Raw genomic sequence first — 15,910 nt, 5'->3', positions numbered from 1 at the left:
TGAACGTACTAATAAATATATATTTAATTCTATCAACTATTTATACTTGTTCTTGAAAGGGCCCCACTGCATTACTTTGCCCAGGGGCCCATGAAGCTATTAAGATGACCCTGCTTATATGATACCACAGTGCCCAGGGCAGCCGTCCCTCCTGCCCACCCCTTGTCCCAGCCCTGGGTGTGGTAACATGTGACTTTCCTTCCTTTCCGAGGTGACAATACTGGTACCTAAATGACCCATTACCATCACATGGGAGGTGGGGGGGGTCGTCCTCGCCCCTGTGTAAGCTCTGATTGGGATCAGCTTAGAGCTGCGTGTTCTCACTCTCAAGGGTATGGGCGTAAAGAAAAGGCAAAATAAGCTGCTGGAGATGCCTGATTTAAAGGGAATCTTTAAGTTTTGTCCTTTGAAACTTCCATTCAAAATGATAGGGAAAGAGAGAATTTGATTGGCTTAACTTGCTCTATGCTTTTCCCAGTTCCGCCACATCCTTCTAATGAAGCAACGCTCAATACTAAACTACGAATTCAAGACGAGGACTTACTAATACTTCATCCTGGGGCAATCCCTCTCTCAAAACGCTTTGAAAAAATAATCCCCATAAATGTCCCCTTTTTATTCTTTCTCCATGTCTTTCAATGTGGCTGGCCGAGTGACTCCCGACCTCGTATTTTTGATTTTCTCACATAATTCTGCACATTATTTGCCCTTTAACCTCCAGCCTTCAGAAAGCTTCCATTACTGTTTGGCAGCGGCGCTTTGTTTACAAACTGACATTGATTTACATGTTTTACTATAAATAACGGGAAGCAGATGTTCGGAGCAGGAAGCAGAATATGAGGAAGGAGCGAACGCAGAATGGAGAATGTCACAAGTGACAGTTATTGTAGGGAAAGTAACACTTACAAAAGTATGTATAATATATATTATTTTTTTTTACAATTATTAAAATTATATATATATATATATATATATATATATTTTTTTATTTTTTTTTTTATATATATTTTTTTTCAATTATTAAAATATATAATTTTCTTTCAATTATTATTCAAATATATATTTATTTAAATATATATATATATATATATATATATATATATATATATATATATATATAATTACACAGTGTTGGGCGCACAGTTAACCCCTTGATTGCCCCTAGATGTTAACCCCCTTCCCAGCCAGTGTCATTAGTACAGTTGACGGTGTACAATATTCGCACTGATCACTGTATTAGTGTCACTGGAGGTGCCAGTTACTCAGTTCCCACCCAGTGTTAGTGTCAGATTGGCCGCCGCACTCACAATCCTACTAAAAGTGGCTGATCACCGCCATTACTAGCATACAAAAAAAGATTCCAGTGTATATACACCATAATTTGTAGGCGCAATAACTTTCACGCAAACCAACAGTGGTGTAGTGGTTAGCACTCTCGCCTAGCAGTAAAAAGGGTCACTGGTTCGAATCCCAACCACGAAACTACCTGCCTGGAGTTTGCATGTTCTCCCTGTGCCTGCGTGGGTTTCCTCCGGGTACTCCGGTTTTCTCCCACACTCCAAAGACATGCTGGTAGGTTAATTGGCTTCTGTCTAAAATTGGCCTCAGTATATGAATGTGTGTTAGGGACATTAGATTGTAAGCTTCTTGAGGGTAGGGACTAATCTGAATGTACAATGTATATGTAAAGCACTGTGTAAATTGACGGCGCTATATAAAGTACCTTAAATAATAATATAAACTTATTCAGATTTTTTTTAATTTTATTTTTACCAAAGACATGTAGCAGAATGTATGTTGGCCTAATTTTATGAAATGTTTTTTTCTAATTGGATACGTTTTATAGCAGAAAGTAAAAAAAAAAGTGTTTTTCCTTTATTTCCAAAATTGCGGCCTTTTTTTATTTTATATAATAAAAAAAAAAAAACACAGTGGTGATCAAATGCCACCAAAAGAAAGCGCTATTTTGTATGAAAGTAATTAAATCTATTTAATTTGGGTACTGTGTTGCTTGACCACCCAGTTGCTAGTTAAAGTAGCGCAGTGCCGCATAGCAAAAAATGCCCTGGTTGTGAATGGGGTAAAACCTTCTGGAGCTTAAGGGAATTTATATATCGCATACATACATACATACATACATACATACATACATACATACATACATACATACATCAAGAACTATGAATTTGTATAGAAAAAGCAAGATTTTTTTATTCCTGGCCTTTAGATGACCACTGGCAGGGGTGTATGACATCCTACTACTCCTATAGAGCCCAGCAGCACAGGGTGCCCAATACAGCCTGACTGCATAATGGTTTAGACAATACAAAAGGGCAAGTTTACTTGAGGATGGTGTCAGTTTTTTACTTTATTATTTTTTTTACAATCTTATTTTTTTAATTGTAAAACAATTTTAATTCTGTAATATTTATTGAGTTTTTTTTTTTTTTTTTTTCACCATCAGCCCTGTTGCTGGGCTTTGGTGAGACACCAAGGATCTAAACAGACCCCTGACATCTCCCCTTTGAGACAGAAAAAGGGATTGAGGACAGAGATCCCCCCAGTCCCTTTCTTAGCAGTCTCAGCACTGAAGAATAATGAACAGAGACAGCGGCTCCTGTTCATTCATAAAACTGAAGCAGAGTAATACAGTTTACACTGCTCAGTTATCAAAGGACACTAGTGTGATCAGTAGCAATCGCTCTGTGTCCAATTCAGAACAGGAAGGGGTTGGTAAATTACATATTTACCGGCCCCCTTCCTCCGCTCTCCATCCTGACATATCCCACACAACCAGTGGGAGAGAAGAGGGACACGCATGGCGCGGGCCAGAGGAGGAGCGCGGAGCAGAGGAGCACACAGCAGGGCGGAGGAAGACACGGGGCAGAGGAGGAGCACACAGCGGGGCAGAGGAAGAGACGGGGCAGGGGAGGGGCACACAGCGTGGTGGAGAAAGACACGGGGCAGGGGAAGACATGGGGCAGAGGAGGAGCACACAGCGGGGCAGAGGAAGACATGGGGCAGAGGAGGAGCACACAGCGGGGCAGAGGAAGACACTGGGCAGAGGAGGAGCACACAGCGGGGTGGAGGAAGACACTGGGCAGAGGAGGAGCACCCAGCGGGGCGGAGGAAGACCTGGGGCAGAGGAGGAGCACCCAGCGGGGCGGAGGAAGACCTGGGGCAGAGGAGGAGCACCCAGCGGGGCGGAGGAAGACACTGGGCAGAGGAGGAGCACACAGCGGGGCAGAGGAAGACACGGGGTGGAGGAGGACACAGCAAACAGTCGGGATAATCGGTGCGGTGGGAGGGACAGCTGTGAGCACCAATCTCCCTGTATGACATTTTAGCTGACAGCCGTGGGAGGGAGAGGAGGAGAAGCGCCTGTCAGCTCAGCTGAAAAGCTATACGGGGAGATCGGTGCTCACAGTTGTCCCCCGCCGCACCGATCATCCCCAGCTGGCAAGGGACAATCACCCAGATCCATGTGTGCAGGGTAGGTCACAGTGGGCCCCTTCCCCTCAAGATCCCTTGTGCAGTGAACACCCTGCACTCATGGATGATACGCTACTGGCTGGAGCATCAGAGAAAAGAGGCCTTGGAGGACCGGTTGCATGGAAGGAGAAGCCTGTGGGAGATAAAGAGGTAAGTAAATGTACTTTTTGCTGGTACTCTGAACAAAAATGGGCATTTAATCCATTCTGCAGTGCACCAATGCAAGGGATTTTTTTTTTACAACTTTCCCTAGAATTCAGCTTTTAATGGTTTCTTCTCCATAAACTGCTTAGTGTTGTTGACATAACAAGCATGCTGCACTTTTTAATGTTCATTGTTGTTATTTTGGGCTCTTTAAAGAAAATTAGAAACATTTTATCTTGCACAGGGCATAAGGAAGGATCGATCACTTACCTCTTTATTGACAAAACAGTAGAGTACAGCTACCAGCATTCCCTGCAGAAAGGAGAGAGAAACAAGAGTCTTGTCAGCTAAAAATATATACAGTCCAGGGAAAGGGGCGTGGGGGATCCTCATTGCATAAATATTATGTGAAAGGGAGGATCAGGTTGGAATAGGGACACCTATGCCTTTTGGTCATATGATGTATCATTCAAAACAGAGCTGGGCAATGGGGTATAGGAGAAAAGGTGATTGCAGCAGAAGACAAGTCTCAAAAAAGGGCAGGATCTGCAATCTATGGTGCTCGTGGAGGTTAGGGGGCGCACTTTGGCTTTTTTTTTTTTTTTTTTTTTACCTTGGGTGCTAAAGGACCTCATCCTGGTTCTAATCCAAAAGCCCCTGCTTCCTGGAGCCCTGCGGTTAGTACTCAGCACCTTGGAGAGTTTCAGTTGCATCTGGAAGCGACCAGCATGGGAGTTTTGCACTCCATCTGATATTTAGGCTGCGTTCGCACATGCTGCGTCCGCAGTTTAGAGCATGGGGTCAAGTGCATCTCTGTTCACAGATTCAGGTGCAAATTGGGTCCGAACTTTTGCCTGAATTCGCACCTGAATCAGAACCAAAGAGGCACAGTAGACGTGCACTGAAAAAAAAATGTGTTCGTTTTCGTATCATTTTGTTTTTTTCAGAAATTAGAATTTTCAAATGTCCGAATCTTTGAATTCAGAATTTTCGTAATTCTGAAATTCAAAAATCGGAAAAAAAAACAACAAAATGAGTAAAATTCAAAATCGCTAACTATTAAAATTATAGGTATTGGAATTTCCTAATTTTCAAATTTGGCTGTTTGTGAACGTAATATCTGAAGTTACGAATTATCCGAAAATAACGAATGCCGCATCTAAACAGATGGAATGGAACAAATTAATAAATAATAAGAAGGTTTTATTATTATTATTATTATTATTATTGTTGATAATTATTAGATTATTACGTTCCATTTGTTTAGATACGGCATTCGTTATTTCAGATAATTCGTAACTTCGGATAAATTCGTACTTGTTACGTTCACCAACAGCCAAATTTGAAAAGAAATTCCAATACCTATAATTCAATATTTATTATTTGTTAGTTATTTCAGATTTTCAGGTTTTCGAATTTTCTGATTTTTCATTCTTTTGAATGTTCAGATTTTCATATTTCCTAATTTTGGCAATTTTAAGCTTCGGCAATTGGAAACTTTTGGAAACTTTGCAAATTAGTAAAATTTTGGAAACTTTGCAAATTTGGTAAAATTTTGGAAACTTTGCAAATTGGAAAATTTTGAAATTTCGGAGATGAACAAATTTAACATGTCTAATGCACAGGACCCTTTTTTAAATGCGGACCATGGCCGCCCCGGAGCTGTGTGAACCAGCTCCATTGAGAGCCGGTCACTCTTCTGTAATGCGAATTGAATGTGCTAGAACAGCGCAGATCGTGCTTAGACCCTCCCAGCAGAGGAGGTGGCTATAATGTGCAAGAAGGGAGGGGGCTGTGCTAGGGAATTGTCTCTTCCTAGAGTAACCAAATTTTCAAGCAAGTTTATTGGCAGATTGCAAGTCAATAAAAAAATTATTTTTGAAAAAAAAAAAATGCTGGAAGTAAGCTTTTAAAATACTTATTTTCTCTGTGGCTTTTACATCCATTTTATTTATTTATTTTTTTGGTTGGTAACGGGGTCTCTTCAATCACATTCTCATAAAGCCCACTTTTAACTTGCCTGGAATGAGCCGATAAAAAGGTCAAAGAAAAGTTTCACTAGTCTCAGGGTTCCCATTGCCGTCTCATCGGTTACCAGCGCAAACACCACTTCATGTATGCCCAGCAGAGGGATGAGTGTGAGCGTGGATCTTGCCAGCCTGGTAGAAGACATAGTAACATACAGGTGAAGCTATTATATACCATTTCCACTCAGGTGACCACCCCCTGCTCTTTTCCTTTTTTAAAGTGCCCATGTAGGTTTGGAGAAAAATTGGCATTAAGAAATATAGAAACTGCTTTTTTTTTTTTTTCCTTTTTGCCCTATGAAGGTTTTATAGTTATTTGAAGGGTAATATTAAACTTCATCTCCCATTCCCATTCCAACTCTCACCGAGTCCTGGTGGTCTCCTCCCAGTCAATCAGGTCTCTGGACCTGCTTTCTGATTGGCAGGGGGGAGAGACAGGAAGACATTAGCGAATGTTAATTTGGTAATGTTACACAACTGGGTGAGCCCCGGGGCCCACCCCTTAACCAATGAAAGCCTGTTAAAAAGTTGAAATCCATGCGTCCGGCACCCTGCCTGTAGATCAGGGATATGCAATTAGTGGACCTCCAGCTGTTGCAGGACTACAAGTCCCATAAGGCATAGCAAGACTGACAGCAATAAGCATGACACACAGAAGCAGAGGAATGATGGGACTTGTAGTTTTGCAACAGCTGGAGGTCCACTAATTGCAGATCCCTGATGTAGATTAAGGGCCAGGAGCATGTATATGGGGGGTGGCGCCCATGCACCCTGCATGAGCGGCCACCACTGTAAGCTGATTGTTCATTGTAAGAACCCTTCTCAGTGCTAGGAAAGAAGAAAGAAATGGCTGCACATCCAGAACTTCCTATTGCCTTCTATTTTGTCTCACAACGATAACACCAAACTGTGGTCACGTAGACGCGTTTCACACATACATCTTGTGCTTAATCGTAATGATTAAGCACAAGATGTATGTGTGAAACGCATCTACGTGACCACAGTTTGGTGTCTTTGGTGTTATCGTTGTGAGACAAAATAGAAGGCAATCTGAAGTTCTGAATGTGCAGCCATTTCTTTCTTCTTTCCAAGTTTCCCACGGAGGCGGGCCGGGGCTAGCCCTCTGCATGGTACTCTAATCGGCCGTATCTTTATACACCTGGAGCAGCGCTTCTCTTTCTTGTATACTACCTCCTTGTCAGCGTAAATGGTTCCTCTCATCAGTGTTAACGGATACATTTCCTAGAGCGCTAGTTCTTTTGAAAAAAAGCAGACTTGCTGGCCAGATCACCAGATGAAAATAGAAGGAAGAAAGCTGACAAAAAGAAAACAAATGCAGCCATCACATGTAAGAATTGGAAGGCTGCAATATAATGTTTGCCTTGGGTTTAATACCCGCTTTAAGCTTACAGCGGGAGTCCACCGGGACTCCACGTTTTTTTTTTTTTAAAAGCCAGCAGCTACAAATACTGCAGCTGCTGACTTTTAAAATAGTGACACTTACCTGTCCAGCGCGCCCGCGATGTCGGCACCCGAAGCCGATCTCTAGATCGTCTCAAGTGCTGCCGCCGCCATCTTGGGTATGGGAATCAGGAAATGGAGCCTTTCGGCTTCATTTCCCGGTTCCCTACTGCGCATGCACGAGTCTCGCTGTGCAATAAGGACGGTCCCCGCTGCCTCTGGGATCTGTGTGTTTCCCAGCAGGCAGCGGGGCACTTGCGGAAAGGGGCGGGCACTTGCGGAAAGGGGCGTAATCTATGCCCCTTTCCGCAGAGAGCTATCCCGGAAGTGGGTGCAGAATACCTGTACTGTACAGGTATCTGCACCCCCCTCCCCCCTGAAAGGTGCCAATTGTGGCGCCGGAGGGGGGGAGGGTTCCGATGAGCGGAGGTCCACTTTAGGGTGGACCTCCGCTTTAACTAATTATAAACAAACAATCCAAAGATTCCTCCTGTCCACATTATACAGCATGGATGGAGGAATCTCCTAATCCACAGACACGGCTGTTGCTCCCAATATGGCATCAATGTGGGTGCGGGGTGCACAGCGCCAAATACAGACAGTGACAATTTAACTTTTTTGCCCTGTACTGAAAAGTTTTGAGATGATGATGCTGGATGTTCTCCAGCCCAGAAATGAGGCGGGCTCTACTGGACTTGCTGCAGATAGTAGCGCACAATATGAGAGGCTCACAGTGTGCACTGAAATCAGTTTCAGTACAGGAGAGGAGCTGGTACAAGTGTGCATGACTGAGGGGAAGACTGGAATTTAGCCTTAACACGACCCTTCCAAAAGTTCTCCAAAACCTTCACCGTTGGTAAAAAAAAAACCCCCAAAAAAACACAAGTACAGCGGAATCTTGACTTATGAGCATAATGCCCTGTACACACGGTCGGACATTCCAACAACAAAATCCGTCTGATTTTTTCCAACGGATTTTGGCCCAAACTTGTCTTGCATACACACGGTCGCACAAAGTTGTCGGAAAATCCGATCGTTCAGAACGCGGTGACGTACAACACGTACGACGGGACTATGAGGCCAGTAGCCAATAGCTTTCGTCTCTTAATTTATTCTGAGCATGCGTGGCACTTTGTGCATCGGAATTGTCTACACGCGATCGGAATTTAAACGATTGGATTTTGTTGTCGGAAATTCAGACGGAAAAAGGCCGATGGAGCCTGATCGCACATTTTCCTGTCGGAAAGTCCGGCCGTGTACAAGGCATATTCCGTTCCAGGAGAATGCTTGTAATCCAAAGCACTCGCATATCAAAGACAGTTTCCCTATAGCAGTCAATGGAAAACTAAGATGATTCTTTCCGCATTGACTTCTATTGCATGCAATACTGCATGTGGCCAGAGGTGGGGGGCGGCGCCGGAAAGCCTCGGAAATACTCGGACAGCTGCGCTGAACTCTGAAACCCTCGGGAATGGATTATTTCTGAGTGTTTCCGAACGGCTCCGAATGTCACCAGCGCCCCCCTGCACCTCTGGCCAAATGCGGTACTGCACACCACATTAGCTTGAATTCTGCTCGTTTTGCGAGACAACACTCGCAAATGGAGTCAGGATTTAAAATAAAAAAAAATAAAAAAGTTGCTCCTCTTTCAAAACGCTATTTAACCGCGTTACTCCTTAACCAAGGTTCCACTGTATTACATCTTCCTTGCCGACTCCTTTGCAGCAGGATGTTTCTCACTACAATACAGGAGCACTTTAATCGCTATAATACATGAGCACTTTAGTCACTACAGTACAGGAGCACTTTAACTGGCAAACCACAGTCTGCCCTGCACAGCATTTGTGCCGTCCATGCGACTTGTGCCGCCGCTTTGCGGGTGTCACACGTCTCTCACCTGAGTTTATAGTCTGTGTACCTCATCTGATGAGCTCGCATCTTCGACAACAGAATCTGAATTATCCTCATGAATATTAAAAAGTTGATCTACAAAAGTACAAGAAAAAGAAAAGCTCCATTGTCATGGAAATCTAAACATTTTGGCGTTCTTTTACTTTTACAAGGGATTGCCTCATGGCAAAACAATCCCGAGTGTTTAGAACGCAGCTGCTGCATCCCCGCGGATCTTCTTGCAAACAAAAAACAGAATCTTATTTTTCCAGCTATTAAAGTATAGCTAAAGGCAAAACCATTGTCATTGTGTCCGTGAATAAGAGGAAATCTCACTAAACGGAGACCTGGATAGCAGTCATTCTCCTTGTGCAGGGTGACTGGTCTCGTCTCCGCCCCCCTCCTGTCGTTTTCTGCAGGCAGCCCACAGTGGGTGGAGCCTGCTCTGTCCCTCCCACATCGCTGTTCTCTGCACAGGGCTATGTATAGCACAGCGATTATGTCACCGCTACTTTTACAGGGTGATATCTGGGTTTGCAAAGGCAATTTGATGCACATAAAGTAGATTTGTATCCCTTTTGGCTATTAAGTAATATATTAAAAAATTTCATCTGTTTTGTGCTTGGAGTTCGGCTCTAAGGGCCGTTTCACAGCAGAAAACCCCCGTACGTTTCCCCGCACCATCAGGGCTTTTTTTTTCTCGGGGAATAGGTGCAGGAACCACCCCCCCCTCTTCCGAGTCACTTCTTATCTCCACTCCCTATCCATCTCCCAGTAGCGTCCCTTTTTGAGAATACAGAGCCAAGTATCATTTTGTGGTGCAAAGTAATTGGTATGGAATTTAAGGATAACCAGGAAAGTAGTAAAATCCCTTGCAGCCGGCAGCCATAGATCCCCCCCCCCAGCAACAATGTATCCACCCAGGAACAATGGACCCCCCCCCCCCCCCCAATGGACCCCACAAAAAAATACCACCCAACAGCAACAGAAGATCTCCCAGCAGCCAGCAGAAATGGACCTCTCTGTTAACAGTAGATCTCTTCCAGCAAAAATAGACCCCCTCCCTCACCAGTAGATCTCTTCCAGCAACAATAGATCCACCACGCAAGAATGGATCCCCTCCAGCTACAACAAATCTCACAGCAGCCAGCATCAACAGAGCCCCCAGCAACCCTTGCCATTGTATACATTCAGTGCTGGAACTGCGTTCCTTTTGAAAAATAGCCCATGCAGCGAGTTTGCCCGCAACTGGATCACATGGAACCATGCAATGCACTTACAGTGAGTTCCTAAAAGTAGTGCATGCATGGTACCATGCGGTGCACTCAGAGGTGTATTTAGGTTTTGTGCTGCCCTAGGCCTGACTAAACTTGTGCACCTCCTAGTTTAAGTATGGCCCACCCCTTCCTGTCAAGACCTGCCCTGTCATCTGTAAACCACACCCTTTCCTCTTTAGGCTCCACCTTTTCCTTTTAGAGCTCAACTCATCCTCCGTTAATTTCCACTCGCCAAGTGAATGCGAGTGGAAATTTTGAGGGCTGTGTGTATGTGTGTATATATGTGTATATATATATATATATATATATATATATACATACATACATACAAAAACAAAATGTACGCACAGTATCTCACAAAAGTGAGTACACCCCTCACATTTTTGGAAATATTTTATTCTATCTTTTCATGTGATAACACTGAAGAAATGACACTTTGCTACAATGTAAATTAGTGAGTGTACAGCTTGTAAAACAGTGTAAATTTGCCGCCCCCTCAAAATAACTCAACACACAGCCATTAATATCTAAACCTCTGGCAACAAAAATGAGTAAACCCCTAAGTGAAAATGTCCAAATTGGGCCCAATTAGCCATTTTCCCTCCCTGGTGTCATGTGTCTCATTAGTGTTACAAGGTCTCAGGTGTGAATGGGGAGCAGGTGTGTTAAATTTGGTGTTATCGTTCTCATTCTTTCATACTGGTCACTGGAAATTCAACATGGCACCTCATGGCAAAGAACTCTCTGAGGATCTGAAAGAAAAGAATTGTTGCTCTACATAAAGATGGCCTAGGCTATAAGAAGGTTTCTAAGACCCTGAAACTGAGCTGCAGCACGGTGGTCAAGACCATACAGAGGTATAACGGGACAGGCTCCACTCAGAACAGGCCTCGCCATGGTCGACCATAGAAGTTGAGTGCACGTGCTCAGCGTCATATCCAGAGGTTGTCTTTGGGAAATAGACGTATGAGTGCTGCCAGCATTGCTGCAGAGAGTGAAGGGGTGGGTTGTCAACCTGTCAGTGCTCAGACCATACGCCGCACACTGCATCAAATTGGTCTGCATGGCTGTCATCCCAGAAGGAAGCCTCTTCTAAAGATGATGCACAAGAAAGACAACAAACAGTTTGCTGAAGACAAGCAGACTAAGGACATGGATTACTGGAACCATGTGCTGTGGTCTGATGAGACCAAGATAAACTTATTTGGTTCAGATGGTGTGAAGCGTGTGTGGGGGCAACCAGGTGAGAAGTACAAAGACAAGTGTGTATTGCCTACAGTCAAGCATGGTGGTGGGAGTGTCATGGTCTGGGGTTACATGAGTGCTGCCGGCACTGGGGAGCTACAGATCATTGAGGGAACCATGAATGCTAATATGTACTGTGACATACTGAAGCAGAACATGATCCCCCTCCCTTCAGAGACTGGACCGCAGGGCAGTATTCCAACATGATAACCACCCCAAACACACCTCCAAGATGACCACTGACTTGCTAAAGAAGCTGAGGGTAAAGGTGATGGACTGGCCAAGCATGTCTCCAGACCTAAACCCTATTGAGCATCTGTGGGACATCCTCAAATGGAAGGTGGAGGAGCACAAAGGTCTCCAACATCCACCAGCTCTGTGATGTCATCATGGAGGAGGGGAAGAGGACTCCAGTGGCGACCTGTGAAGCTCTGGTGACCTCCATGCCCAAGAGGGTTAAGGCAGTGCTGGAAAATAATGGTGGCCACACAAAATATTGACACTTTGGGCCCAATTTGGACATTTTCACTTAGGGGTGTACTCACTTTTGCTGCCAGCGGTTTAGACATTAACGGCTGTGTGTTGAGTTATTTTGAGGGGACAGCAAATGTACACAGTTATACAAGCTGTACACTCACTACTTTACATTGTAGACAAGTGTCATTTCTTCAGTGTTGTCACATGAAAAGATAGAAGAAAATATTTACAAAAAAAGTACTCACTTTTGTGAGATATTGCATTAGCAAAGATCAATAGTATAAATATTTATTTTCTACAACATACTGTACAATGTGGCATGCATATTACATTATCCATGTCAAAACTCGTTGTCTCAAAACTGAATTTCTCATGGTTAATTCTTGTAATTATTAAATCATTAAAGTAGAAGTCCATGCAAAAACTAAAATGCCTGCATCTATAGGCACCAGAGATCTAACACTAACCTCTCTATCCCTGTAAAGAAAAGATGACTATACATGCCTTTTTGGAAGCCGATCTGACCCGCTCTGACCCGTTCTCCAGCGGGGGAAGCTCTGCAGAGGACACGGCTGACAACAGCTGTGAAATGAAAGTGACGTAACCCATAGACTTACTATGGGAAGTCCATTGTCGTCCGTGTCTTCTGCACCCGCCTCCACAGCGAAGCTGCGGGTGACAGCGCAGCGCGGGATTGTGGGTTGGAGCGGCTTCCAAAAAGGTATGTATACTAATTTTTTCTTTACAGGGATAGAGAGGTTATACCTGGTGTCTATAGATACAGGGATTTTAGTTTTTGCATGGACTTGCACTTTAAATTTTATATATATATATATATATATATATATATATATATATATATATATATATATATATATATATATATATATATATATATATATATATATATATATATATATATATATATATAATTTTTTTATTTTAATTTTTTTTTTTTTTTTTTTTTTTTTTTTTTTTTTTATAAATTGAAAATCTGGGATGACCCCAGGGGGGGTTAGTAATTCCTGGGACAGCTTTGGGAATCCTAGCTGGCAGCCATGCATTGGTGTGTAGGGTAGCAGATTATATATAATTATAATATTTAGATTTGATTTTTTGTTTTGTTTAATAAAACACTAAAAAAGGTAGAGCAAGCCAGTTGGGCCTCTTCGTTCGGGAGAGGGTTGTTTTTTTTTTTCATGCGGGGGGGTGCTTTTTTACAGCCCCCCGCAAAGTGCTGCCCTGGGCCTGGATGCACTTGTAGTGAGTTTCCAAAAGTAGGGCATGTGTAACTTTTGATGGGGTGCGATTTCCAGCGATTGGCCAGTAGCTAATAGCTTCCATCTCTTAGTTGAATCTGAGCATGCGTGAGTTTTGGCGTGTCGGAATTGCATACACACGATCGGAATTACCGATGGAAAGTTTTTCCGTCGGGAAAATTGAGAACATGTTCTCAATTTTTGGCTGGTGGAAATTCGGACAGCTAAATTCCGATGGAGCGTACACACGGTCGCATTTTCCGATGAAAAGCTCTCATCTGTGTTTTTCTGGCCGGAATTCCGATTGTGTATATGCGGCATTGTACAAGCTGAAGCCCATGTGTGAAACAGGCATAAGGGCACACAGACAATAAGATCTGGCAGAGATTCTAATTCTTCCCCACTGTATTAAAATAAAAAATAAAAAAAGGGTTTTGATTAGACATGCACTTTAATTTATGGAATTTATAAATAAAAAATAAGAGTGTATCGCGCTTAAAGCTGATCTTATGCCCCCCCCCCCCCCCCCCCGCCAAAAATACTGGATAAAAGTGCAAAAACAAAAAACATAAATTACCGTTATTGCAAGAAGCACCGGTGAACGCAGGATCCACCAGTATCCCATATTGAGGTTTATGGTCCAGCACCTGGGTGAGGAAACAAAAAAAAATGAAACACCGTCTGGGCAAAATCTTCATAAATTATTTAAAGAAGCTTATTCTTCTAAATCTCGCTTGCTTGCTGAATCTGATGATTCTCTGCTGGTTTACAAACTAAGATTTTAAGCATAGACTTCATTTATTCTGAATGGAGTGTAGAAGGGTTAGAACCGCTGTTGGGTTCCTATTGTTATCTGTAGCCATTGTTAGCAGGACAGAAAGTGATGGGAAATAAAAATATTTTATAGTAGTCACTAGGGACAGGAATAGTGGGGGAAACCTTCTAATGGGGACACCTGGCAAGTGGAGATTTCCTGTCATTTTTCTGGGACAGGACTTTAATTTAAAGAGCAAAAAAAAAACCACACACACCTGATGTGAGTTCTAAGGTTCTTATGCCGCGTACACACGACCGGACTTTGAGGGACTAGGTTCGACGGTCTTTCCGACGGACTTTCGGCGGAGTTCCGACGGACTTTTCCAAATGAACGGACTTGGCCACCCACAATCACACCAAAGTCTGACGGATTCAAACGTGATGGTGTACGACTGGACTAGAATAAGGAAGTTCATAGCCAGTAGCCAATAGCTGCCCTAGCGTCCGGTTTTTGTCCGTCGGACTAGCATACAGACGAACGGATTTCTCGGTCCGGCGCAGTTCCGGTGGAAAAATTTAAAACATGTTCTATTTCTAAAGTCCGCTGGATTTTTGGCAAGCAAAGGTCCAATGGAGTCCACACACGATCGAATTGTCCGACGGACTCGTTCCGCCGGACCTTTGCTGTCAAAAAGTCCGGTCGTGTGTACGTGGCATTAGAGTTGACATGCAGGAGGTGGAGGTACTTGGGTGGACTTTCAAAAGTCTACATTAAGGCCGGGTTCACACCGCTGCGATGCGGGAACGCCGCAAATCCGTGGCGTTTTCCCGCATCGCATTACTCCCGCCGGCAGTTCACACTGCCCTATGCGCACGGCTGGGAGTGTCAATGATATGTTAATGACACCCCCAGATCCGTCCGCATATCGCAGTGCTATCTGCCGACTCGCACAGGAATCGGATCGCATGGTGTGAATACCCATGCGATCCGATTCTGTTGCGGACCAAAAAAAGGGTCCCGTGCGAGTTTGCTGCGGGAGCGATGCGAATTCAGCCATACTATCTGTATGGCTGTACTCGCATCGCTACGGAGATCGGATGTGATTTGCGGTGCGAATCACATCCGGATCTCCCCCCGCAGCAGTGTGAACCCAGCCTAAAGGTGGAAAATGTTCCGAAATTATTTATCTTAGTCTCATTTTATTACATCACAGAAACCAGACATTTTAACAAGGGTGTGTAGACTTATGTCCACTGTAGGTCCAGCGTTGCCCTTTAACCAGTTCCAGACCACCGAACGCCGATATACATCCTAACTTTGACGGGGGATATCATTGTTATGGCAGCAGCTAGCTGCCATAACCCCAGTATCCTCTTGTTTGGCCAGCGGTCTGCTTCAAGAGTGGTCCCTGTGGCGGATTCACCGCAAGATCACTTTTATCGGTGGCGGGGGAGGCGCACCCTTCCCGCCGTGCTCCAGTGCCCTCCGCCACTTACCGGAGCCATCGGCAGCGCAGGAGGCGATCGGATGTTTCTTCTTCCTTGGCATGGAGACGAGTGAGGGGGAAGATGGTCCCCACCCGTCTCCATGACATTGCTGGGCGGAATTGACTCTTAAAAGGGCCATTTTTTTATTTATTTTTAAATGACGATTTTTTTTATTTTTATTTTTTTGCATTTTAGTGTAAATATGAGATCTGATGTCTTTTTTGTACCCCACATCTCATATTTACGAGGTCCTGTCATGCTTTTTTTTTTTCTTTTGCAAGGGATGTTTACATTCCTTGTAATAGGAATAAAAGTGACACATTTAAAAAAAAAAAAAAACTGATAAAAATAAAGTTAAAATAAATGAGAATTTTTTTTTTGAACGCGCCCCGTC

General features: G+C 43.7%; 1 protein-coding gene across 3 annotated transcripts in view; it reads right to left on the bottom strand.

Moving 5' to 3' along the window:
• The window catches only part of GCGR (glucagon receptor), a 111,415-nt gene that overhangs the window by 2,046 nt on the left and 93,459 nt on the right, over positions 1-15,910 (bottom strand). For 2 of the 3 annotated variants that reach the window (XM_077458840.1, XM_077458841.1), the window contains exons 10-13: positions 13,850-13,919; positions 9,022-9,110; positions 5,657-5,795; positions 3,907-3,948 (exon numbers count right to left, since the gene is read on the bottom strand). In XM_077458840.1, coding sequence (XP_077314966.1) covers positions 3,907-3,948; positions 5,657-5,795; positions 9,022-9,110; positions 13,850-13,919 — 340 coding nt within the window. The remainder of the gene's footprint in view (positions 1-3,906; positions 3,949-5,656; positions 5,796-9,021; positions 9,111-13,849; positions 13,920-15,910) is intronic. The other variant, XM_077458842.1, reaches the window with a different exon arrangement.

The sequence above is a fragment of the Lithobates pipiens genome, unplaced genomic scaffold (genome assembly GCF_037356315.1).
Source record: "Lithobates pipiens isolate NorthernLeopardFrog02 unplaced genomic scaffold, aLitPip1_a1.2 Scaffold_28, whole genome shotgun sequence".
Taxonomy (NCBI): Eukaryota; Metazoa; Chordata; class Amphibia; order Anura; family Ranidae; genus Lithobates; species Lithobates pipiens.
This window is presented reverse-complemented; position numbering and strand designations above follow the sequence as displayed.